Source organism: Rana temporaria, chromosome 12, assembly GCF_905171775.1.
Source record: "Rana temporaria chromosome 12, aRanTem1.1, whole genome shotgun sequence".
NCBI lineage: Eukaryota > Metazoa > Chordata > Amphibia > Anura > Ranidae > Rana > Rana temporaria.
This window is the reverse complement of record NC_053500.1, coordinates 43,526,401-43,554,110: the sequence shown is the minus strand read 5'-3', so window position 1 is coordinate 43,554,110 and position 27,710 is coordinate 43,526,401. Positions and strand designations below refer to the sequence as shown.

The 27,710-nt window shown below is 47.3% G+C and overlaps 1 protein-coding gene across 2 annotated transcripts in view; it reads right to left on the bottom strand.

Moving 5' to 3' along the window:
- The window catches only part of TOP2A (DNA topoisomerase II alpha), a 54,648-nt gene extending 27,347 nt beyond the window's left edge, over positions 1–27,301 (bottom strand). For both annotated transcript variants that reach the window (XM_040331009.1, XM_040331010.1), the window contains exons 1-12: positions 27,154–27,301; positions 19,305–19,460; positions 18,366–18,456; positions 18,129–18,192; positions 17,904–18,049; positions 16,689–16,786; positions 13,514–13,726; positions 13,258–13,431; positions 5,740–5,841; positions 5,510–5,647; positions 3,413–3,551; positions 724–881 (exon numbers count right to left, since the gene is read on the bottom strand). In XM_040331009.1, coding sequence (XP_040186943.1) covers positions 724–881; positions 3,413–3,551; positions 5,510–5,647; positions 5,740–5,841; positions 13,258–13,431; positions 13,514–13,726; positions 16,689–16,786; positions 17,904–18,049; positions 18,129–18,192; positions 18,366–18,456; positions 19,305–19,460; positions 27,154–27,174 — 1,500 coding nt within the window. In that variant the 5' untranslated portion in view covers positions 27,175–27,301. The remainder of the gene's footprint in view (positions 1–723; positions 882–3,412; positions 3,552–5,509; positions 5,648–5,739; positions 5,842–13,257; positions 13,432–13,513; positions 13,727–16,688; positions 16,787–17,903; positions 18,050–18,128; positions 18,193–18,365; positions 18,457–19,304; positions 19,461–27,153) is intronic.
- Between the last annotated feature and the right edge of the window lie 409 nt (positions 27,302–27,710).

Genomic DNA, 27,710 nt, shown 5'->3' with positions numbered 1-27,710 from the left:
TCCGTTCCAAAGTTCAGCCAAGCTGTCCCTAAACCTTTCCGAGGCTCTCCAGCCCCCCCCCCCCCCCGCATGCGGTATTGCATTCCATGGAAGTCAATGCAGAACAAATTATTTTCGTTTCCATTGACTTTTATGGGGAAACTCTCTTTGATATGCGAGTGCTTTGGTTCCAAGGTTCCACTGTATTTGAATAAACGTTGAAAAGGATTAAGAATGCAGTCTGATTTTATATTCCACCCATCATTGGAGGATCAGCAATGTTAGATGACATCCCATGAGTGGGTTTCCGGATATAATAGTGTGTGCAGTCAGATATGTGTTCTACAAGGCATCATCACTGTGCCTGAATATGTGCCTGAATATACATAAAGCAAGAAATAACATTTGTTTGGGGTTTCTGAAGTCTCCAATATGTATTGACTATGCTACCAATTCCCACCAAGGAATCGGTTTACACCACTGTCTGGACTGGACGTAGAATAGAAACCATCCATATGGCTTATGAGCAAATGTTCAGATAAACAATCTCATTGTGTTCAATGCACTCTGCACTAGGTCCCTATGGTGCAAAGCAGAAAAGCCAATAGTAGCAGTTCCAGTAAAAGTATAAGCATTTTGCTGATGTCGAAAGTCACTACATATGTTGAAACCAAATGGAACATTTTCAAAGTATATTTTCAAAACAGGGCGCAGTTTCATTTTGATGAGAAGAGAGAATATTACCTGTTTGTGTGAGGCTTCCCGAACGTTGAGCAGTTTACCCCTCAGTGGGAAGACCCCATACCGATCCCTTCCAACCACACCCAGGCCAGACACAGCCAATGTCTTGGCCGAGTCTCCTTCAGTTAGGATGAGAGTGCATCGATTGGAGAGTTTGCTTCCTGTAAAAAGGAAATCCAGATATGTTTAAACACTATGCTTTTCTATTTACATAATTATAGGATGAAAAAAAAAACCTCCATATACACAATCCTATACGTACAGTCAAAATCCCACTAAAGCATGGTCCAATTTTTCCCAGCAGGGGAAACAAAAAATCCTTCCTAATCCCCAAGAAGGTAATCGGATATAACATGGATCAACAATCCCTTTTAAGTTAGGCCTCATGCACACTGTAGGTGGCACAGGCGACTTTTTTCTTCCCCTAAATGTCCCTCTATGTTAGTCTATGTGTCCATGCACACATTTAGGAGTTTAGAGGCAGGGGGATTTGGGCAGATGTCTGAATGCACCAAAACCACATTCAGGAGAGGAGCATTTAAGCAGAAGAAAAAAAAAAAAAAAACCTTCCGATGTGTCTAAACATGCTAGGTGCATCGCTTGAACGTTTATTCCATTTCAATGGCCAGAATATATGGTCCAATGTAGAAAACACCCACGCGGGTTTGCAAAAATAAATAAATAAATAAATAAAGAGTTCAGGCACGTTTTTGAAGTTACTTTTCTCCTGCAAGGAAAAGTGTTTACAATAGTGTGCATGTCTTAGGCTGCATTCACACCTGAGCGTTGTGTCGCCTTAAGCTCCAAAACGCTAGAGGGGGAAAAAATACATTATTCTCAATGGAGATGGTTCACATCTCCACTCCAAAATGCCTGACGCCGAACGCCTGAAGCTCAGACAAGTTCTGGACTCTTTTTTGTCGCTCGAATTGAGCGTATTTGGGCGTTTTTCTGTTTTTAACATTGGGGACCCTAGACCTGTCCAAAATCGCGGTAAAAACCGCTGCGACAAATCGCGGTAAAAAACGCTGCAAAAAAAAAAAAAAAAAGCTACGCTTAGGTGTGAATGCAGCCTAAGAGAAAGATCAATGGCAGAGGATTTATTCTTTGTTCAGTACCAAGTTCTGGGAAGAAAGTGCTAATTTACTGACCACAATTCTAAATGGTCAGGGAAAAGCTGCACCAAAAAGGTTTACTTTAACCTCTTGGTGCCTCCAGGCCCTTTAAGTGGTTTAGGGAGCCGGGATGCTGGACTCATGATCATGTGGCTGCCACATAATTGGAAAGCTCCCGATCGCAAGCGGATAATGCGTTATCGGCACCGCTGTATCTGCCAGTTAATGCAAATATGCAGCCGCTCAAGGCCAAGGCCCGTCCGCAGACAGGCAGCATATTTGTGTGCGGCTAGCACCAAGGGGTTAATGTAGAGAATGCATTAAAGCGGAGTTCCACCCAAAAATGAGCTTCTGCATTTCAGATCCCCCCTCCGGTGTCACATTTGGCAACTTTCAGGGGGGAGCAGATACCAGTCTAATACAGTTATTTTGCCCCCAGTTCCGGGCATAGATATTTAAGCCACCTATCTACGCCACTTCAGGCGCCTTCTGGGAGACACACAGGTCCCAGAAGACAGCAGGGACCAGTGAAATTGCGCGTGCGCAGTAAGGAACTAGGAAGTGAAGCGGCGGGGGAGGGGGGTGTGTGTGTGTGTGTGTGTCCAAGATGGCGATCTAGGACGCAGGATCCAGAGCTCTGCTGGCTGCTTGTCTTTTATCCTTGCTCTTGCCTGTTTTACCGGACCCTAAACCACCCAGTTGGTCTCCGGATGCCAGCTAAGACCAGGCACAGGGTGGAAGAAGGAAGTGAAACCCGCAAACCTCCACTTCCCGATTCCCTTACCGAAGATAACGGCGCCTCCACCCGAGAGCTGAGGGATAGATCGGCTTTGGGTGCAGACATCGCGGGCTCCCAGGATAGGCGAGTGAAAGAAAATAAATAAAAGACGTTTGGTGGAACTGCGCTTTAAAGCGGAGGCCCACACAAAACAGCAACCTCTGCTGTCCGGATTCCTCTCTCCCCCTCCGGTGTCACATTTGGCACCTTTCAAGGGGGAGGGGGGTGCAGATACCTGTTTAAGACAGGTATTTGCAACCACTTCCGCACATAGACCCCTGCATTATCTGCAGGAGTCTACGCCACACCTGGCACCACCCGCTGTCTTCTGTGAGACACACGGGTCCCAGAAAACAGTGGCATTGCGCATGCGCAGTAGGGAACCAGGAAGTGAAGCCCCAAAGCTTCACTTTCCGATTCCCTTATCGAAAATGGCAGCGGCAGCACCTAAGAGCCAAGCGATCACTTGGCTTCACGTGCCGACATTGCAGACGCGGTGGACAGGCAAGTGTCCATATAAAAAAGTCAGCAGCTGCAGAATTGGTAGCTGCTGACTTAAAAAAAAAATAATAATAATTTGGGGGACCTCTGCTTTAATATAAACAAAACTTTAGCCTTACAAACACTTTGAGGGTAAGGCATTTTAAATTGCAGCAAGTGTGAAAACGTTATATATCTGATACAGCACCAACACTTATTCTCAATTTACAACAGAACCAGCTAAAAGAGGAACTACAAACCCCCAGAATCCAAAATGAACAATGCAGAATTATTCCCCTATAGGTTCAGTGATATTTACCAGCATCATTGGCATCATCAAGTTTGGGAATGCCTTTAATCTTCGTATGCTTGACCGCAGAGCATTTCTTATTCAGCTGATTCTGTGCCTTGAACTTCACCCAGTTCAAGATGCTTTCCACAATCCCACAGCTTGTGGCCTAAAAGAAGAATAAAAAAAGTTTAGACACGCTCACAACTAGCCTAATCTATTGTGGATTTAACCAGGATGGCAGATTTGTTGGACAAATAGTAAATTGTTGGCTTTTCCTTTTTTACTGAGGACCCTATCCCCACAATTCATAACATCTGTGCAATACAAGCACATTTCTCAGGTTTTTCTCTTTAAAAAGGAGAAGTCCAGCCTTAGCTCTGAGCTTGTTTAGCTGGGCTTCTCCTATGCATCACAGGAGTGCAATTTGTTTTGCACTCCCGTGACCAGTTTTCAACAGAGTGGGCTGAAGACGTCACTGGAATCAGTCCAGGCACCGCGTCATCATGACAGTCTGGATCCACCAGGTACCCGTCTCAGCCTCTCAGCGAGCTGCTGAGGGCCGCAGACAGTCCTCACCCCTCCACAGCTCAGCGCTCCAGGGAAAGTGGAACAGCAGAGCTCCTCTCTGCTCAGGGAGCTGCAAGAACCGAGCCATCGGCGATGTTTGATCGCTCGGTTCTCAGTGTAGAGGTGCTGGGGGACCGATACTGCGTTCACCCAAGTATGATGAATGGGAGAAAAACAAATCATACTTCTCTTTTAAAAACACTGCAAATATGGAATGCATCCATTGCCAGCAGCACTGCATTGTCACCTTAAGAACGTAGCCCACACTTGATGAATGTCCTTTAGCAAGGAACATACGTTTCACATTATTACCAAAATGAGTGCGTGCTGTAAATTGCCTGCAGCATTACTCCCGTTACTTCCTATTGGAGGCTGCCATTTTGTTGAAGCCCCTCGTTCATACCATGGTGCAGAGATGTTAATTTTTCTGCAAGGGCTCAAAAATAAAATAAAAAAACGTGCAGATTTTTTTCTGCACAGGAATCTGCAACGTATAAGCAGTTTTCTGCATGAGGGGAAAAACAAAAACACAGACATGACATCAACATTGGCGTGAGATAGGGCACATACCTGATGTGCACAAAAACTGATATCTCTGCAAGTGAAATCTGCACAATGTTCCCATCAGTTAAATGCACATATGGTGTGAATGAGCCCTTACATTCCTGAAATGCCAGGATTGCTGTCACATTTGCTTGTGTTCTCAAACTGTTAAACCATTAAATGGCTGGTGTCATAACTGATCGCATGTGTACCATCATGGCAGTTGCAGATCAAACAGAAGCAGATTCCTTGGCTGTAAAGTATAGGAGGGTTTGATTCTGCTTTAAAGTGGTAGTAAATGCCATTTTTTACCTACAAGCTTTTAAAAAAAGCTTACCTGCAGGTAAAATGATTATCTCCTAAATACACACCATTTAAAAGATATCCTAGCGAGCAGCAGCTGGTGACTGCACCCGCGCATGCACCCTGATGGAACGGCAAACGTGTGCAGTTCCTTCAGAGCTGTGTGTCGTGGCTGAGACGTCATCAGAGTGCCAAAAAATAAAATCAGTTCCCACAAAAGCAAAACATAGCGATCATATCACTTAACTTATACATTTAGACCCCTTTCGCACTGAGGGCGGTTTGCAGGTGCTATAGCGTTAATAGCACCTGCAATCCGCCCTTAAACTGCTGCTCTTTTGTCTCCAGTGTGAAAGCCAGAGTGCTTTAACACTGGAGCAGTGCGTTGGCAGGGCGTCAGGAAAAGTCCTGCCAGCAGCTTCTTTGAAGTGCATTTACATTGGTGAACTCACAGCTGCTAATGCGCTCCTGCGCATTGAAATCAATGGGCAGTGCCATGGTACCGCTAGCAATATGCCGCTGTAGCAGCGCATTGCCGGTAGTATTAACAATTTCTCGGCCACTAGCATGGGTTAAAAGCGCTCCCGCTAGCGCCCGAAATGCACCACAAATCCGATGGTAAAATAGCAGCGTTTTACCCCCGACGCTATGGGATTTGGCAGTGTGAAAGGGGTCTTATGTTAAAAGATGACATTTTCTCTCAACACTCACCGCTTTTATGAATTTCTCAGACAGTGCACATTTAGATCCAAAGCTCTTTGACTGCAACGTCATGTTCTCCTTGGTCTGGGAGTCAAATGTTGGGTTCTCAATCAAAGCGTTCACAAAGATCCACATGTGGTTTTTCACCTGCAAGGAAACATCGGTTTATTACAGAAGTCAAAATGCCAACACAGCTTAAAACAGTTGAGACTTCAATGACAAATGAATCGTGTACATACCTGGAAAGGTTTAACAGCCACTCCACCCTTATTCTTCTTCTTTACAACATCAATGATTTTGGTGATAATCTGATCAGCGATATAGTCAACATGTCTACCACCCTGGTAAGAACAAATTAAAATAATTCAAATCATCACTTGAGCAGAGATCCATACAGATAAATATGACCGCCACACGGACATAACTACAATACATTGCGGCTTTGAAATGGTCTAACCCTGGTATTTATATTTTTCCAGCCGTTGCCTGGCTTTCTCCCGAAAACGTTCCAAGCAGCTCACGAACCGCTCAAACAATTTCAGAAGTGGCAGGAGGGGACGTTCCCCCTCCCCACAGTGTTTGTCGGGCTTACCAATTCCACCAGCACACCCGTGAAATAATCCGATGGTGCGGCTGGCTGGTCCCAGAGGAGATCAAAAGACCAGATTGGTCGCGTCTATGGCCTTGGAGGACTGGAGCGATATCACTTACGCTCCAGTTTGGAAGTAAACTTTTTTTTTTCCGTTTAACCACTTCCATACCACAGTACGTCATATGACGTCCTGGACTTCAGTGGGGGATATCTGAATAATGCCTGCAGCTACCAGCATCAGATATCACTGTTTTCAGGCGGCGATTCTGCGCACCATAAGAACGATCCGCCACTTGATTGTTCTTCTATGTGGCGGGAGGGGACACCCCCCCTCCCGCCTTCATCAGGTGCTTCTCTGGGCTCACCTGTGCCGAATCGGCCGCCGAACAAAGAGCATAGATGGTCACCGGTCATCTCTATGACCGTCGGAGGCTTGGGCGCGACGTTATGTCGTCACGCACGGGTACCCGGAAGTAAACAAAGCCGCAATCTGGCTGAAAGCACGAGATCTGTGAATTTTTTTTTCCCGATCTCATGCTTCCCAGCCTGGAGATGAGATGTGGGGTCTTACTGACACCACATTTCTCCATAAAGAGGACCTGTCACACACTATGCCTAGTACAAGGGATATTTATACTTCTTGTAATACGAATACAAGCGATTAAAAAAAAGTCAAGTAAAGCGCCCTTATCCCTGCGTGAACAGTGTAAACGTGAGGTATCGCCGCTAAAGTTGGAGTGGGAAAAATTCTAGTGCTAGACCTCCTAACTCTAAAAAAGAGATTTTTAATACAGCTTACCTGTAAAATCTTTTTCTTGGAGTACATCACGGGACACAGAGCGGCATTCATTACTATATGGGTTATATGGAGTACCTTCAGGTGTAGACACTGGCAATCTTCAAACAGGAAATGCCCCTCCCTATATAACCCCCTCCCATAGGAGGAGTACCTCAGTTTTGTAGCAAGCAGTATGCCTCCCAAAATGGTCCTCAAAAAGAGGGGTGGGAGCTCTGTGTCCCGTGATGTACTCCAAGAAAAAGATTTTACAGGTAAGCTGTATTAAAAATCTCTTTTTCTTTATCGTTACATCACGGGACACAGAGCGGCATTCATTACTATATGGGATGTCCCAAAGCAATGCTTACAATGAGGGGAGGGAGAACATCTCCAAGACAAAAGGATTTAATTTAGAGATATACTCAAATCATAATAAATCCAACTTATTTGAGAAAAATAATCTTAAATTTTAAATTTAACTCAAAAAAAGAAGAGGAGCCCCCGGGATCCGAGGGTCTCAAACTGCAGCTTGCAGCACTGCCTGCCCGAAGGCAGTATCAGTATTCCTTCTTACGTCCAACTTGTAGAATTTTGTGAATGTGTGGACAGAAGACCAGGTTGCCGCCTTGCAAACTTGAGCCATAGAGATCTGGTGGTGTGCTGCCCAGGAGGCGCCCATGGCTCTAGTAGAATGAGCCTTTAATGATACTGGAGGAGGCAACCCTTTCAAGCCGTAGGCCTGAGTGATTAATTGCTTGATCCACCTAGAAATGGTGGACTTTGCAGCTGCCTGCCCCTTCTTGGGCCCATCCGGTAGAATAAACAGCACATCTGTTTTTCGGATTTTCTCTGTAGCTTTAAGATAGGCCTTCATGGCTCTGACAATATCCAAGGTATGCAGCAACCCTTCCTTTCTGGAAGTAGGTTTAGGGAAGAAGGATGGTAATACCAAATCCTGGTTCAAATGAAAACTGGATATGACCTTCGGTAGGAAGGAAGGATGAGGGCGAAGAACGACCTTGTCCTTATGAAATATAAGATATGGTTCCTTACAGGATAAGGCTGCCAGTTCCGAAACTCTTCTTGCGGAAACTATGGCAACCAAAAATACCAACTTCCTTGTCAGTAGAACCAAAGGAACTTCAGCCAATGGCTCAAACGGTTGTTTCTGTAAACTTGACAGGACAAGATTTAAATCCCACGGACAAAGCGGGGATTTAACTGGAGGTTTAATACGTAAGACCCCTTGAAGGAAGGTCTTAACCAGCGAGTGGGTGGCCAGCGGCCGCTGAAACCACACTGACAGAGCAGAAATCTGTACTTTGATTGTGCTTAATGCCAATCCTTTATCCACTCCTAGCTGGAGAAAACTTAAAACTCTATCAATGGTGAATTTGCGAGGAAGCCATAGCTTGGACTCACACCAGCCTACATAGGCCTTCCAGACCCTGTGATAAATCACCCTAGAGACCGGTTTCCTGGCTCTGATTAGGGTAGAGATTACCTTCTGAGACAGACCTCTACCCCTGAGAATCAAGGATTCAGCTTCCAGGCCGTCAAATTTAGATGCCGTAAGGCAGGGTGGAGGATCGGACCTTGCGATAGCAGGTCTGGCCTTAGAGGCAGAGTCCAAGGGTTTCCCACTACCATCCTTAGGATTAGTGAGTACCATGCCCTTCTGGGCCATGCTGGAGCTACCAGGATGACTGGTATGCGCTCCACCCTGATCCTGCGCAGCAGGCGGGGTAGTAACTGGAGCGGGGGAAATGCATAAAGAAGTTTGAACTGATGCCAAGGGCAAACCAGAGCATCGGTTCCGCAGGCCATCAGATCCCTTGACCGGGACATGAACCTGTCTAGCTTCTTGTTGAGTCTCGATGCCATGATATCCACGTCCGGCACTCCTCAACTTTGGCAGAGTGCTTGAAAGACCTGTGGATGCAGAGACCATTCCCCCGACCATAGAGTCTGGCGGCTTAAGAAGTCCGCCTGAAAGTTGTCCACTCCGGGAATGAATATTGCCGATATGCAGGGCACATGAGCCTCTGCCCATAGGAGAATCAAGCTCACTTCTCTCTGAGCGGCCTGATTCCTGGTTCCCCCTTGGTGATTTATGTATGCCACTGCCGTGGCATTGTCTGATTGAATTCTCACCGGGAACCCCTGCAATTTCGACGTCCAAGCCCTGAGGGCTAGTCGAACAGCTCTGAGCTCCAAGATGTCGATGGGTAACAGCTTCTCTGGCTTTGCCCAAATACCTTGGCGAGTGGAACCCTCCACAATTGCTCCCCAGCCCGTTAGGCTGGCGTCTGTGGTCACTATCTTCCAAGCCACTGGGCTGAAAGACCTTCCCTTCAGTAGGTTCTGAGGATCTAACCACCAACACAGACTTTGCCGGATTCTTGATGAGAGTGGCAACGGGATATCCAAGGCCTGTGGCCTTCTGCTCCATGCTGACAGGATGGCTGCCTGCAGGATGCGAGTGTGGCTCTGGGCGTATGCACCGCCTCGAAGGTAGCCACCATCTTGCCTAGTAGTCTCGTACATAGGCGAATAGTCGGTTCTTTCTTGCTTTGAACCAGTAGGATTAACACCTTGATGGCCTTGACCTTCCTCAGAGGTAGGAACACTCTTTGTTGTTCTGTGTCTAATCTCATGCCGAGATATTCCAATTGCCTTGTGGGCTGGAATGCTGACTTTTCCCGGTTTAGGACCCAGCCGAACCTCTCGAGGTATTGGACCGTGAGGGCCACTGCTCGCTCCAAGCCGGGAGACGAGTGGTCTATGACTAGGAGGTCGTCCAGGTATGCTAGAATCGTGACCTCTTGAATCCTTAGCTTGGCTAGGATTGGAGCTAGAACTTTCGTGAACACGCGGGGGGCCGTAGCCAACCCGAAGGGAAGCGCCATGAATTGGAAATGACGCGAAGCCACCATAAAGCGTAGATATCTTTGATGTGGCTGATAAATTGGAACATGAAGGTAGGCATCCTTTATGTCTACGGACGCCATGAAGTCGTCCTTTTGGAGTGTGGCAGCTGCTGACCGCACGGATTCCATCCGAAATGAGCGGACTTTTAAGTATGCATTTACCATCTTTAGGTCCAAAATTGGCCTGACATCTCCATTGGGGATGATGAATAGGTTGGAGTAGAAACCCAGTCCCTGTTCCAGGACTGGTACCTCTACTATTACTTCCTGGGAAAGTAGATGAACTAGAGCCGATCTTAATGCGGCTCCTTTCTCCAGATCGTTTGGAATCCTCGACTCCTGGAAATGAGGAGGAGGAAACCTTAGGAACTCTAGCTTGTAGCCTGTGGCCACGGAAGACCGTACCCACTCGTCGGGAATGCTGGCTTCCCAAATCTCCGAAAAGAGTCGCAGCCTTCCCCCCACCTTCGTGGGTGGGGGCGCCCCTTCATAAGGTAGACTTGGGGGCTGGTTTTGCTGGTTTGCGAAACCACTGCCTCTTGCCTCTAACAGCCTGTCTTTGTGATCTGCTGTTGAAGCCGAAGTTTGTTCTTGCAGGAGGCCGTTGATACTGCTTAGTATTAGAGGGCCCCTGTCCAGGGGAGGACTGTCGTTTAAACGCAGGCCCCTGAACCTTCTTCTTAGTTGGCAAGAGAGTACTCTTGCCGTTTGAAATGGTCTGAATGTATTTATCTAGGTCTTCTCCGAAGAGCCGACCTCCATGGAAGGGGAACCCTACCAGGAGTTTCTTGCATGGGGGCTCAGCCTCCCAGCTTTTTAACCATAAGAGTCTTCTCATATGGATAAGAGATAACGATAAACGTGACGCTTGCTGGATAGAATCCTTGATAGCGTCTACCGTAAAACAAATGGCCTTAGGGACATCCGAAAATTCTTCTGCCTGCTCGGCAGGAATAAGTTCAAGCATTTGCTTAAATTGATCCGATAAAGCTTGAGCGACTCCAATCGCAGCCACGGCTGGCTGTACTACTGCCCCTGCAGCAGTGAAGGAGTTTTTAAGTAGTGCTTCCAAGCGTTTATCCACTGGATCCTTGAAAACCTGTATGTTTTCTACAGGGCATGTTAACGATTTGTTAACACATGAGATGGCTGCGTCTACTGCAGGAGAAGCCCATCTCTTGGAAAACTTTTCTTCCATAGGATACAAGACAGAAAATTTCTTAGGTGGTAAGAAAACCTTGTCTGGTTTGTTCCAATCTTGGAACAAGACTCCCTCCAATAGAGGATGGATCGGAAACACCGCACTGCTTTGAGGCGCCCTCAGTGAGCCCAAAGCTGAAACCGTCGATACCTGGAGATCTGGTATAGGCAGGTTGAATGCCTTATGGACCAAGTCCGTCAAGTCTTGAATCCACCAGCTCTCCCACAGGGAGACTGCCCCAGACTCCTCTGTATCCGGATCATCGATCCCTGAACCTACTTGGTCCTTGTCCAAGAGGTCGTCCAATTCCCCAGAGGAAAGGACCTCCTCTTCCGAGGGTCCGCGCACGGGTGACGGAGATCTATTCCGCTTACTACCCCGCATAGCTGCGGCTATCATTTTTCCCATGCTTTTCTGCATCTCATTTAAAGAGGTAAGTAACACCTCCTCCGTGACCATCTTAGGATTGGGTTGACTCGCGTCAGCTCCAGCCCCCGATCCCGATGGCCCAACGGCTCCCAGTGGGGAAAGCAGCGGCATAGCTCTATCCGAGACCTCAGACCCTGTGGGGGAATCCCCACCTTTTGTACCCTCTGATTTGTTCTTTGATGCCATGGTACAATACCGAGGTACACCTGCTACTTATTGGTACCTGGGACTTATAAATAGTTAAATGCCCAAACACCTGTTTGGGGAATAAAAAATGTTTCCTCTTCCCCAGATGACACTTTTTTTTTTTTTTTTTTTTCAAAAGAAAAAAACTTCTTTTCCTTTTTTTTTTTTTTTTTCAATCTAGGCAAGAAAAAACATTCTATCCCCCTGAGTAGTATTGCCAAATTAAAGACTATGAGATGGAAAAGAAAAACAGCCTATTCCTAGGCTAAACCACAATCTTCTGAAGACTGTAGTATTCTTTCCGGCCACTGTGTGTCCTCGGCGCCCCGTGCTTCACTCCAGTCCTTCCTCCCTCAAACCATAGTATTGAATGAACTGTGGTATCTAAGGAAGGGCCGCCCCTTCCTTAAATCACTGACCCGCCCTTCCCCCCCAGCAAAAACGGCGCCAAATGCGCCTATAAACACGTGCACGCGCGCCGCGCGCGTGCCCGCCGACGGGGGGGGTGTATGGGAGGAAGGGCCTCTCTGTTCCTGCAGCCGCAGCCAGAAAACACACGAGGAGGACAGCGTTTTGCCTGCCTTGCAGGCATGAGGAAGAGGACTGGATAGAGCATCGCCTGGAGGCTTGCAGGTAAGCATAGCTCTCTGACACACACATACATTTGTACACAAAAGGCCCCACTCACAGCTTTTCCAATACTACCAGGGAGGTCACTTTTTTAAGGGGAATAACAACATATAGAGCCATCCTATCTTCATGATATGTGACTGGTTTGCCAGATGCAATGCATAACTTTTAGGCATGTCCCCTGTGACCTCCCAGAAAAAACTTGCTAAGAGCCAAGTTCCGCAAGTTTTCCCCTTACTTACCTGCTCCATGCCGCAGGACTTTGCAAAGCAAGAGGCCCAATCTTCCCCCATCTCCGTGGGGATGTCTAGACCTTCAGGCCCTGGGAACCTTCTTCTTCCATGAAGGATCCACTGTCCTGGACCCATACAGCACCCTGGCAAACAGAAAACATTAGGCGCCCAAAGGTTATCTAAGTTCTGGGCCCAGGGTCCAGCTCTCTTAAAAAGAAAGCATTATGGGCTATACCCCAAGGGTTTGGGGTCCGGTTACTGACCACTTTAGCGCTCAGGCTTTTTTGGACAGAACCGGTAGCTCACCTAATCCCAAGGATGCGGAGGCAAGCTAAACCATGACTAACACCTAAGACACTGGCGTAAAAACTGAGGTACTCCTCCTATGGGAGGGGGTTATATAGGGAGGGGCATTTCCTGTTTGAAGATTGCCAGTGTCTACACCTGAAGGTACTCCATATAACCCATATAGTAATGAATGCCGCTCTGTGTCCCGTGATGTAACGATAAAGAAAATGTAATTTTTAACAGTAAGCGTCACCTATGGAAATCTTTTAAGTACCGTAGTTGGTTGCGATACGAGCCTGCGGAACAACTTTAAAGTGTGACATGTTCATTATCCTTACATGGCGCAACATCTCTCTCTCTCTCTAGAGAGAGAGAGATTTTTTTAAATCATTTAAGTATGTTATAATTCTTCCCTGTTCTGACAAAACAAAAAAGTTTAAGACGCCACCTTAGAATTAAAAAAATAAATAAATAGAAAGAGCAAATATACCTTTGTGGTTGCAATGCTGTTGACAAAGCTGACTTGCTGAAAACCCTTTTCACTCATGGTCAGACACACTTCCCAGCGATTGTTTACAGACTCATGGATAATCTTTAAAGCATTTCCCGTCTCATCCACCTTATCTTTAACATACATGTCCACATAACTGCGAAAGCCAGTAACCTGAAAGGCACACATTTCATTAGAACCAACATAGAAGTCATAAAATGCCACCAATACATTTGAATATTCTGACACCACCTACAGGAAGCTTTTTGCCATTGAGAAAGACTTTGACTCCTTTGGAAGAGCCTGCTATATCATAAGCTCTTCGGCCCATCAGAGCTACAATGTCCTTGTCCAGAATCTGCATGCTGAATTTGCTTAGGTCTGGCTGGAAAGTGATGCAGGTATAATCCTCTCCATCAAATGGTTTAATCTTCGATTCAGAAGATTTTGCCATGTTATTGGTCCAACTCTGTTAAAAGAAAGAAAGTTCATACATAGATTCAGGTGCTATGATTTAAAAAAAAAAAAAAAAAAAACACAGACAAAAGCACCTAGGCCACTGTTGCATGTTCAGAGGATTCTCCTTCTACATGTCCCTATCCCTAGTTGAAGACATTTTTTCTCAAACTTTGATTGGAGAAAAAGTCACGCCAATATATACACAAATTGTTATATTTTCCCATAGTTCCAGTTGGGCTTCCTCTGCGACACCCAATATGCCACAATTGCTGGCACTCCCCCCTATGTCCGTCGTAGGATCCTTAAAAGTGTTCAAGTGATTTTTTAAATATCATTTATGCATTTGAAAAGCAATAATGTACCATCTGCCTCCTATTTTGCATTCAGACCTTTATCAATTGGTTGAAAAAAACAAAAACTTTTCATATGGACTATTCTAGTACCGTATATACTCGAGTACAAGCCGACCCGAGTACAAGCCGACCCGAGTACAAGCCGACCCGAGTACAAGCCGACCCGAGTACAAGCCGACCCGAGTACAAGCCGACCCGAGTACAAGCCGACCCGAGTACAAGCCGACCCGAGTACAAGCCGACCCGAGTACAAGCCGACCCGAGTACAAGCCGACCCGAGTACAAGCCGAGATGGGTCAACAATGCCCATTTGCACGCCTCATTATGCCCATTGCCACCTCACTGTACCCATGTGAGTGTACCTGAAATTTTTACAGGCTGCGGGCGCCCATTCATGGTTTAAAAGTCGCAGTCTCCTCCTGGTCCGTTTTTCCAGCAGCCTATCACAGACATCTTCTCATCCTCGGTTTCCCAGCAGACACTGTGTTCACTGTTTAGCCCATCACGCACATTCTCTTGTCCGAGGATGAAAAGAGGTCCATGATTAGCGGAACACTGAACAGTGTCTGCTGGGAAACGCCCATCATGGAAGGGACCAGGGGGAAGCCGTGACTTTTAAAACAAACAATGGACGCTTGCAGCCCTTCAGGTACGCCGACTCAAGTATAAGCCAACAATTGAGGAAGAGGGAACTGCCGCTCCAGGTGAGTGCACTATGCAATCAATGTCCTCTCAGAAGCGTGGGTGCCAGCAATGCAGAACTTGAAAAAAAAAAAAAAAAAAAAAAAAATGGACAGCCGCACTTCCACGAAAATCTTAAAAAGGTGGCCTTTAATGATAAAAAGAAACGGAACAAAACACAGCAAGCAGTGGGGTATATAGCCGACGCGTTTCACACTTTGGTTTCAGTGCTTAGTTTTAGCTCAAGTATAAGCCAAGGGGGGTATTTTCAGCCCTAAAAAAAGGGCTGAAAAACTCGGCTTATACGGTATATGTAATAGATTGATTCTTATTTTTCCATTTGTTCTGTGCTAAAATCTTGTATGTTCTCTTAATACATTGATTGTGCCCATTTTCTTGTAGTTCCATATGCTTTACAGCTCAAGAATCAAACAAGCGAACATGTTGAGCACTGAAGCATTGTGATTGATACAGTTTTACCTCTGTTATGTATATGTGGTATATATATCAAAACTTTAATAATTTGGCCAGTAACTAACCTGACCAAACATTGTTAAGATTGTCGAATTTAATAAAAAAATATTTTAATAGATTTTTGTTCTTTGGCACCATTAAAAATCCCTTTCCCAATATTTTGATGAAATTCCTCTTTCAAATACTCAAACAGCAAAAAACAATTATTGGATTTGCCATCTTTCACTCATCACCCACATTTAGCCCACTTTACCTGTCACCCCAATGGTTAATGATTAGATTATGTATAAACTCCAGTATCTATGATTAGATCTCACTACCTACCATCTTGTCCCCATCCATAATCATTTACCTTCTCTTTCCCTGGTACTTGATTAGCTCCTTCCTACCGAGTCAGCGCCTACCCCTGACTTTTTACAATAAGACATGATTGGCTGACTGCGACTCTTTTCCCACTATCGGCTTTTATCTCTGCCACCCATATGCCATTTAACTTAAAGTAGTTGCAATCCCCAGTCGTGGAATTTGAGCAAAGCACATCTGTAGCATTTACTTCTCTCTCCAAAGCTCTAAGTGCGTTTTTCTCTGGTGCTCTTTTCCTCTGTTAGCAGGAGTCATTTCTGAGAAGTTATCCGACACGTTGGCTAAAAAAGTGTGTCGGGGAGGTAGATAAGCTGGGAGCTGATCTATTCAGAATACAGCTCTGCATGTTCCTTTAAGCCTCCGCCTATGTGGAGGGGGACAGCGTTTCATTCCTTAAATCACTAACTGCAGCCTCTTCTCTGCTGCCGACAGATGAAAAAAGATTAACAGGATCTGCACTTTTGAAAAGGTGTAGTTAGGGCAAAACTGCAAGTTAAAAAAAAAAAAAAAAAAAACACATGTAGGAGGATTTGTTTAATCTCTGTGTCATCTGAGGCTATTCACTTCACTGGGTACAGGTGAGGCATTATAACCAACCACAATTATCTACCATCTTACTGCCCTCATTGTCCATCAGGCCCAATGTACAAGACCAATTCCAGGCCAACTATTCCAAGCACTCCAAGGACATGTTACACTCATATTCAGGGTGTAACATGTTACAAAAAAACTGGCCCCAACACCCCGATATGACAGCCAGCAGGGATCCTCTGTTCCCCGCTGTCTCAATTTGAAAAATTTGTAGTTTTCAGTGAACTACTATGGAGCTGTGGTAGCTCATTGAGTCTGTCAGAATGTATCAGTGCCCTTGTATGAGGAAGCGATACACTGACAGGTCTGCAGGAGTCCTAGATTGACATTAGTGATCCGCTGGTGCAATGCTTTAAAGGCTCAAAAATAATAATAATAATTTTTTACACACATTTATTTTTTTGTTAAAAGGTGAACGTATCCTTTATGTTCGAGAGCTGGCAAACAACAAGGCAGTCTGGTTGTTTCTATCACTATAGGTATACATTATCCAGCCTCTGCGGTACATACCTGTTTGAAGACCTTCTTGTACTCCTTACATGCAGTTTCCACTGTAAATTTGGTGCTAAAGATGTTACACAACTTGGCACCATAACCATTACGACCACCTGCAATATAGATAAAAATACATCATGCAAAGCCATAACGTGTAAGCAAGTGCAGATACCTAAAGTTTAAAGGGGTTGTAAAGCTTAATTTTTTTTTAAAATAAACAAACATGTTATACTTGCTTCCACTGTGCAGTTCATTTTTGCACAGAGTGGCCCCGATCACCCTCTTCTGGGGTCCCTCGGCGGCTGTCTCTGCTCCTCCCCTCAGGAAGCTCTCTCCCGAGGGGGTTACCATGCGGGCGCGTACCTGTCTCACACACTCTGCATCCATAGACACAGAGTGTATGCATGTCTTGGTCCCGGCCCCCAGTGTCATAGGATTTGACTGAAAGCAGTGTCAGCCAATAGCTGCGCTGCTATCAATTTAGCCAATCAATGCTGAGAAGCAGTGGAGAGGACGACAACTGGGGACGTGCACAGCAGGTGAACGGGTTTAGGTAAGTAAATGGGGGGCCGTCATTGCCAGGTGTTTTTCCACCTTAATGCATAGGATGCATGAAGATGCATGAAAAAAAAAAAACATTTATACTTACCTCCACTGTGCAGCTCATTTTGCACAGAGTGGCCCTGAACCTGGTCTTCTGGGGTCCCTCGACGGCTGTCTCTGGTCCTCCCCGCAAGAACTCACTCATTCATGCGAGAGAGCTCCCATTGTGTGTAGTCCTTGCGGGCGCGCTCCCGTGATACAGTGAGCGGCCATAACAGCTCGCTGAATCACTCGGCATCGAATCACTGGATGTGATTGACAGCAGCGCTGCTTTCAATCCATCCGCTCTAGCCAATCAGCAGCCAGGCTGAGCGGCGAAGAGGATCTTGGGACCAAGCGCGGGACTTTCTAGGGGTCGGGTAAGTATAAGGGGGGCCCGGTATACTCTGAAGTTTTTTCACCTTAATGCATAGAATGGTGAAAGGTGAATTTTTTTTTTCCTTTACAACTTTTTTAAATCAACTGGATTACAGAAAGCACTAAACTTGGCAGTTCCTAAACATTCTCTACTCTATCCAAATACAAAGTATAGCATTTTACCTTAATTTGTAAGAAAAGAAATGTGTTGATGTGGAAACAATAGCAAAATAAGGTTTTCAGACAATTTTTAGCAGGAACAAAACTCACCAGTAACTTTCTTCTGGTCGTCGTCATAATTACTGGAGGTCAGCAGTTGCCCAAAGATGAGGGCAGGAACGTAGACCTTCTCTACTTTGTGTTCAACAACAGGAATACCTTTCCCATTATTCCACACACTTACTGTATTGTTCTCACTAGAAGCAAACAAAAGGTGTCAATTGTCTCATTAAAACTGGGAAAACATTCTGCCTTTAATTGCAACATTCTACTTACGGGTCAATAACAATCTTGATGCAGGACATTGTTGGGTCCCTCTGCTTGTTATCAGCGGCATTTACTGAAACAGAAAAAAGTGACATGCTACCAACAGCCTGATACAATGCTGCAATCAATCCTCAAGTCAGGCCAATTAAAGATTCACTACGATTGGCTGCAATGAGATACTGCACATTGTTTTGTTGCCCACTACTTTAAGATGACCAAAATAACAAATGTGTGATGTAAACTCACCTAAGATTTCATCAAAGATTTTATACAAGCCAGGGACAAATGTCACTTCTCTGCAGTTTAGGCCGACTTCTTCATCAAACACCCACATTTGCTGGAAAGAAATTAAAGAAAATGTTACTTTTATCACAACTTGTCTTGCAAACCGAAGATTTTTTTCCCCCACTGAGACTGAGAACCAAGTGATAAAAGACCGTTGATCACTCGATTCTCAGAGCGCTGGGCTGTGGAGCGGGTGGCAGTAACAAGCTCAGGCTCTCAGCAGCTCACCAAGAGGCTGAGTGAGCCAGGTCCCGGACCAGGAGTGTTGGCAGATTCCGACTTTACTGTCATGATCTTGCCCCAGCCTGGACCAGCTCTGTGGCATCAGCCGACAGTGGACTTCAGCCCGCTGTCTGCTGAAAACAAATCACAGGCATGCAAAACAACCTGCAGTCCTGTAATCCACAGGAGAAGTACAGCCAAACAAGCTTTGGCTGTACTCATAACTGAAGAACAAGGGATACAAAATCATTTCTTAGTTGTCAGAAAAGAAGTCTATATTGGAAGTCACACCACTTTCTGTCCCAGTGCCTATTGGAAAGATGGCAGATGCTCCAATTTTTCCCATATCTGGGTACCAAGATTTGTCTAGGTATAGGATATTTACACGTATATACCATAAGAAAGTGTTCTAATGCCCATTGTTAGTATTTCTAAAATGCATGATTCTCTGGAGACCAGACAGATCTACACAAAACTTGAAGAAACCAAAAAGTGACTTAAGGTCCCCCCCAATTCCATCCTCACTACACCGAAAAGCTTGGAGGTTCTCTCTGCCAATTTAGATAAAGTGTGTACCCTTGTAGAAACCGCATCACAATAATGTTGAACAAGAAAACCCAACAGATTGTCTATACACTCCCCCTTCTACATCATAAGAAATAGGCTCATTACTCTTACCTGTGTAACAGGCTCTACAGAGCCAATGTAGGTATCTGGACGGAGCAATATATGCTCCAACTGGGTCTTCTTCTGATAAATGCGTTCTACAGAAAGGCGTCTGTCATCACCTTTCTTCACCTTGCCCACCGCAGTCTTGTTTTCATCAAAGAGAGGCTGAAAGAACCACAAAATCATTGATGTTACAATATTTGTAGAGCTGCAAATACATAACTAAAATAAATAGATGCGCTTTTTTTTCCTTCTCTCTTAATTTTACAGAGGGGTATTAAGTCCCTAGGCAAGAGATTGTTGCAGCACACTGAAAACAATTGAATGCATTTGTTTCAAGGATCACTGAAGATAATTTTTTATTTTTAAAATAACAAACATGTTATACTTACCTCCACTGCGCAGCTCGTTTTGCAGAGTGGCCCCGAACCTAGTCTTCTGGGGTCCCTCGGCGGCTGTCTCGGCTCCCACCCTCCCACCTTGATGCGAGCGTGCTCCCATGGTGTCGAGTTCTTGCAGGTGCGCTCCCGTGATACAGCCAGCGGCCATAGCCGCTCACTCTATCACTAAGCCCCGCCACATCATTGGATGTGATTGACAGCAGCGCAAAACCAATGGCTGCGCTGCTTTCAATCCATCCACTGTAACCAGTCAATGGCCAGGCTGAGCGGCGAAGAGGATGTCGGGGGCGAGCGCAGGACTTTTGAGGGGTCAGGTAAGTAAAACAGGGGAGGCTGGTATTGTTGGATGTTTTTTTCACCTTAATGCATTAAGTTGAAACAACGTTTACCATTACAACCCCTTTAAGCTTCTTATTAGAGAAATGGTGGCCGCCAATACCAACTTTCTGAAAATGCCAGTTACTTTTTGTCATTCACCTTCAACAAGACTACAGGCTCTGCACACTTGTTTCAAACCAGACAGGTAACCAACATGTTCAGGTGGTCGGTAATGGCAGAATCCGGAAGCCTTCCATAACAGGTTTTATTAACCACTTCCAGACTGCCCACCGTACATATACTGCAGCAGGGTGGCCCAGCTGTGCGAACCGACATACCTGTACATTGGTTTGTGCATTAGATAGAGGCAGAATGGGGATCTGCCTATGTAAACAAGGCAAATCCCGGATGGAGAGAGGGGGGAGAGAGACAGCATACTTAGTAACAACATGACACCAAAACGCCAGTGCTGCATCTAGCCGGTAATACTACAAACCCAGTGCTGCAAGTTCTTGTTTCAAACATTAAGGGCCCTTTCACACAGGGCTGTCCATGTACGGGCTCCGGTTTAGCTCAGCGGGGATCACTCCGTCGATCCCCGCTGAACAGGCAGATGACAGGTCTGTCTCTGCATACTGTGCAGGGACCGACCTGTCAGAGCGCCGATCTCCCCTATGGGGGATCGGATGATTTAGGACCGGGCATGCCACCTCTGACATACGTGGCTCCACAGAGGTCCGCCCGTGTGAAAGGGCCCTAACAGTATAAAAAAACTGTCTAGCAGAAAGGGTTTTGGCCACCCCTTAGGCATGCTTTTAGTTTTAAGGTGCCCCTAGGGTCATGCTCCTAAAGGTGGCATCAAACCCACCCATGAAGAAGTTCAGCGGATTTTATGGTACAAAATCTCATTTAACCACGCACTTAGCCATGCTACACTTAAGCCCTGTACACACAATCTGAAAATCGTACGAAAGGACAGTTCATCCGATAATATTCTATCGGACATGCACAGAATTTTTTTTTGTACAATGCCAGATCGTACGATTTTCATTTAATCAGTACAGCTGTCGTTCAAAAATACAAATGCATTACAACACATGACATCACTTCCGAATTTTTATTTTGTCGTACGAGAATTTGTGACTTTAGTAAACTCAGATTTGACATGAGATTAGCATGCAAAAGAAAAAAACGTTGATCATTCGTCCAATAATCGGATCGTGCGTACCAGGCATAAGACCTATATAATGCCATATATCAGGGGTTAGCAACCTATCAATTGCAGGCAGGTGACGGGTAGATTGTGATCACATCCCTGCCTTGTTGAGCCTCAGCCTAAATTGCTCCTCCCCAACCTGAGCCTCAGGGAAGCAATAATCCCGAGTAAGGATGAGCTCCGGCGTGTTCGCATTGAACACGCGCGGAGCCCGCCAGGAAGTCGGCGCTGCGCTAATGACAGCCAGGGAGACATTTCCCGATCTCTGCAGCCAAGCACCGGGAAATGTCTCCCTGGCTGTGATTAGCGCAGCGCGGGTGCCGACTTTCTGGTGGGCTCCGCACGTGTTCAATGCGAACACGCCGGAGCTCATCCTTAATCCCGAGTATACTGCGCTAACCCCCGCTGTCTCACCTCTCCATCCCAGGCACCTCTGTGGGACATGATGTGGGATTGATGAAAGGAAGGGCAGCAGGGATCAGAACACATAGATTCATCACAGCAGATTCCTTGTGCCGCCCTGCAGGTGGAGGAAACGGCTACTGTACCATGGACTACCACGCCCTGCTTACCCCCCTCTCCTCGTGGAGGAAAGGCTGGACAGGACCCGGCATGCAAAAGCCGAGTCGTGGATGATAGACAGCACTGGGCATGAGTAATCTGCTCAGTGGGTGGTGGCCCTGCCGATGATCTGACGATCTGGTTCCAGCTAACGAGCTGGTTCCTGTAAGGACTGCGCTGGCGCAATCCTAGCCGACGGAAATCTCCGAACCTCGGCCGGCATCCAGGGCGACGTGGGATTTGAGGAAAGTGGCCAGTCGGCCTCACGGCTCTTTTTTTAACATCCTCCAATCCACGGGGATGTTAAAGAATGAGCCTGGATGCCGGCCGAGGTTCGGAGATTTCCGTCGGCAAGGATTGCGCCTGCGCAGTCCTTACAGGAACCATCTCGTTATGGGAACCTTAACGACAAGTCACCGGCCCCTCTCACATTTCACTTTTGTTCAAAAAAACTTTCAGCCAAATAATGACTACATCCAACGAGCTGTATGGGGCCACTATGACGGAGGCTGGAGATGTTTACTAAATAACTGCAATGTTTTATTTTTAACAAATAGTTTTCATGTGCCTGTTTTGCATCTCAGTGCTTGTGAAGTGTACAAGTGTCATCTACATACAACTGCTCTGCACCAAATGCTGATGGTGACACCAAACATGTCTGAGCAACAGCATTGTCACCTACAGTCCCCGGCACAGGTCATTGTGCAACAACTGAGACCGGGATCAAACACTGCTACCCCATAACCAATGCCCGCAAATGAGTGTTGTCACCCTATTATACAGCGCCACCAACAGTTTGTGCAGTGCTTTACCACATGGCATAACCAGTGTCTGCACCTAGGAGACCAGGAATGAGGACGGGTACCCCATTATACAGGATTTATAGGGAGACTACAGTTTGCACAGAGCTTTACATAATGTCTGCAAATGGGAAACCGGGAATGAGCGTTGTCCCCCCGTAACCAGGATCATTAAAACCTTGTATAATAACGCGGTGACAGACTGCAGCGCAGTACAAAATGGCATAACCAGTGTCTGCAAGAGACCGAGCTCAAGCACCCCATAACCGGCATCTACAACGGGACGAAAGGATCGTGCGTTTTCCTCCCCCCAACAATTGGAAGAGTGGGATCGAGCACTGTCACCTCTTATTACACAGGATTGTTACAAAATGGCATAACCGGAGTCTGCAATGGGGGGACTGGGCATTGTCACCCCATTGTCTGCCAATTGTAGGTGCCACTTAGGAGGTGACAACACTTGGGCTCTATTCACACCTGATCAATCTGCAGCCGCTTTTTTTTTTTTACGTATTTGGAGTGGCACCATTCATGTGAACGAGCCTCCCTCTCCTCCAAAAGAAGGCCATGCACCAAATCTTGGCACAGAGCCAGGAGCGTTTGCAGACGCAACTTTTGACGTGATTGTAGTGCGATTTGTCGTTCGACAATGGCAGAAAAAAATAAAAACCTACCCCGTTTGGGGTGCCAGTAACAAATAATGCCATCGCAAACACGTTCCTGGAATTGCAGCGATTCCACCCACGACCCAGAACGTTATGGGGTGAATGGAGCCCTAATGCCTGGTTACCAATTGCCAACACTGTTATGGAGGTGGCAATGCTTGGCTCTCAAATGCAGATACTGGTTGGAGGTGACAGAGCTCAATCCTTGTGTCCCATTTGTAGATGTTGGGTACAGGGTGACAGCGCTCATTCCCTGTTTTTAAATATCCTGAATAATAATAAAAATAAATAGGTGACATCGCTCAATCCCAGTCTCCCAATTGCAGGCAATGTTAGATGACAACGCTTGATTCTTTTGTCCCGGGTGTAGATGCTGGTTGAGGGGTGACAATGTGTAATCCTTCTGTCCCAATTGCAGGCTTTGTTAGGAGGTGACACGCTCAATCCTTGCAACTGGAGACACAGGGATCAAGCGTTGTCACCCCGAGTCTGCAACTGGAGACACAGGGATCGAGCGTTGTCACCCCGAGTCTGCACCTGGAGACACAGGGATCGAGCGTTGTCACCCCGAGTCTGCACCTGGAGACACAGGGATCGAGCGTTGTCACCCCGAGTCTGCACCTGGAGACACAGGGATCGAGCGTTGTCACCCCGAGTCTGCACCTGGAGACACAGGGATCGAGCGTTGTCACCCCGAGTCTGCACCTGGAGACACAGGGATCGAGCGTTGTCAAGCCGAGTCTGCACCTGGAGACACAGGGATCGAGCGTTGTCAAGCCGAGTCTGCACCTGGAGACACAGGGATCGAGCGTTGTCACCCCGAGTCTGCAACTGGAGACACAGGGATCGAGCGTTGTCACCCCGAGTCTGCAACTGGAGACACAGGGATCAAGCGTTGTCACCCCGAGTCTGCACCTGGAGACACAGGGATCAAGCGTTGTCACCCCGAGTCTGCACCTGGAGACACAGGGATCAAGCGTTGTCACCCCGAGTCTGCACCTGGAGACACAGGGATCGAGCGTCGTCACCCCGAGTCTGCACCTGGAGACACAGGGATCGAGCGTTGTCACCCCGAGTCTGCACCTGGAGACACAGGGATCGAGCGTTGTCAAGCCGAGTCTGCACCTGGAGACACAGGGATCAAGCGTTGTCACCCCGAGTCTGCAACTGGAGACACAGGGATCAAGCGTTGTCACCCCGAGTCTGCAACTGGAGACACAGGGATCAAGCGTTGTCACCCCGAGTCTGCAACTGGAGACACAGGGATTGAGCGTTGTCACCCAGAGTCTGCAACTGGAGACACAGGGATTGAGCGTTGTCACCCAGAGTCTGCAACTGGAGACACAGGGATCGAGCGTTGTCACCCAGAGTCTGCAACTGGGGACACAGGGATCGAGTTGTCACCCCGTCCCCATAGTCTGCTACTGGGGACCCAGGGATCGAGCGTTGTCACCATATCTGCAACTGGGGACCCAGAGATCGAGCGTTGTCACCCCGTCCCCAGAGTCTGCAACTGGGACACAGGGATCGAATGTTGTCATCCCGTCCCCAGAGTCTGCAAACCAAGGACCCAGGGATCGAGCGTTGTCACCCCGTCCGTAACTGGGGACCCAGGGATCGAGCGTTGTCACCCAGTTCATAACTGGGGACCCAGAGATCGAGCGTTGTCACCCAGTTCATAACTGGGGACCCAGGGATCGAGCGTTGTCACCCAGTTCATAACTGGGGACCCAGGGATCGAGCGTTGTCATCCAGTTCATAACTGGGGACCCAGGGATCGAGCGTAATCATTACCGGGATGGAGTGTTGTCACCCCATTATACAGAATTACAAGCAGATTGCTCTGAGCATTACACAATGGGGACTACTGTTCCATTTGTTCCTGTTGATTTCACATCAAGGAATTCTATAGTGGCCACACGTAAATCGCCGTTTGAGGCGTTATAACCTATATAACATCATTGGAAGTTCCATCGCTGAGTTCTTGGCATCAGGATCTGTTGAGACATCCCTCTTTGGTCTATTAACCTTACAAGCTTGATTGACCTAGTGAGTGTTACGCTTATCTGGGTTCGGTGGTGCATCGTATATCAATTTTCCTTAATAGTCACAAATAGACGGTGTTCATTCACTTATTATTTGGAATGCTGTTACTCATTTTTGAATATCATCATCAGTATTTACAATAACCATTAAGACTAATGTTTTTACATTTTTTTCACTTGAACGTTATTTCACTACGGTGCATACATGTGGTGTTTTTTGTCTTCATTTGATTTATGCCATCAGTCATCAGGCTAATTTCAGCGCTGCACTTTCATTTATATTAAACAATTGGGACACCCCACATCAGCAATCAGGAGACAGTGCTGGAGCATTGTCACCCAACAACCAATGACTGAACAGGTCTTATGTCAGTTTTTTTGTAATGAATCATTTGATTGGACAGAAATGCAGATACAAGGGATGTATTCAAGTTTTGTCTCTGGTTGTATCGTACAGAAAGCAAAGGTCTGCTATGACCCCTAATACTGAGCCCTGTGATCAGTAATATATACACTATGAGAGCTTAACGTTAGAACCCCAATACCGGCCACACAGCACCCCCACACCGGCCACACAGCACCTCCACCCCCGATCGCCCCAATACCGGCCACACAGCACCTCCACCCCCGATCGCCCCAATACCGGCCACACAGAACCCCCGATCACCCCAATACCGGCCACACAGCACCCCCCTCCTCTGATCGCCCCAATACCGGCCACACAGCACCCCCACCCCGGATCGCCCCAATACCGGCCACACAGAACCCCCGATCACCCCTATTCCAGCCACACAGCACCCCCCCACCCCCGATCGCCCCAATACCGGCCACACAGCCCCCTCCCCACAATACCAGCCACACAAGACTCTTCCCCCTCATCACCCCAATACCGGCCACACAGCCCTCCCCTCCTGATCACCCCAATACCGGCCACACAGGCCTCTCCCCTCATCACCCCAATACCAGCCACACAGACTCCTCTCCCCTCATCACCCCAATACCAGCCACACAGACTCCTCTCCCCTCATCACCCCAATACCAGCCACACAGACTCTCCCCCCTCAAAACCCTAATACCGGCCACACAGGCCTCTCCCCTCATCACCCCAATACCGGCCACACAGGCCTCTCCCCTCATCACCCCAATACCGGCCACACAGACTCTCCCCCCTCATGACCCCAATACCGGCCACACAGCCCTCCCTCCTGATCACCCCAATACCGGCCACACAGACTCTCCCCCCTCATCACCCTAATACTAACCACACAGCCCTCACCCCGTCAACCCAATACCAGCCACACAGCCCTCCCCCCAATACCGGCCACACATGACTCCCCCCATCTCCCCAATACCAGTCACAGACCTCCGATCACCCCAATACCGGCCACACAGACCTCCGATCACCCCAATACCGGCCACACAGACCACCGATCACCCCAATACCGACCACACAGACCACCGATCACCCCAATACCGACCACACAGACCACCGATCACCCCAATACCGGCCACACAGACCTCCGATCACCCCAATACCGGCCACACAGACCACCGATCACCCCAATACCGACCACACAGACCTCCGATCATCCCAATCCCGGCCACACAGCCCTCCCCCCAATACCGGCCACACATCCCTCCCCCCAATACCGGCCACACATGCCCCCCCCCCCCGATCACCCCAATACCAGTCACAGACTCCCCCCCCCAATACCGGCCACACAGACCACCGATCACCCCAACACCGGCCACACAGACCTCCGATCATCCCAATACCGGCCACACAGACCTCCGATCACCCCAATACCGGTCACACAGACCCCTATCGTCCAGCACGGGAATCTGTACTCACTCTCAGTGGTTCGGTCTCCATGACTGATACGATATACCGGACAAAACACACCGACAACAGACAACTCCACGCGACTCCTAATCCTATACTGAGCGCGGACCGTTAACACACGAAACTTCACAATTCCCCCAACCCGCCTAAATCCGACAACCAATCCGCCGCTACGGCGGGTCGTTGAATTCTCCAATCACACTTCTGAGGGCGGAGCTGGGTATGAATTCCCCAATCAGCGCCAGCTTCCTGCCAATAATTACAGCGTACGAGACCCGACCAATCGCCAATTGGCGGGGGGAGGGATTTGTTACTGATTGGTGGGATACAGGCCAATGAGATTGAAGTCTTTGTGTTTCCCTTCCCCTAATGTATTTACAAGTGACGATCGATTACATTCAAAATACAAGTGGACGGGAAGAACGTCAATGTTTTCTATCAATCATGTTTGTAGCGCCTGTGTGCAGATAACATACACGCAGTGTGCTCTTTAGTCTATACTTTACATGCCATCACACTTCCTGGGCAGTGGGAGAAGGGGTGTGTTGCAGCATGGAGGATTACCT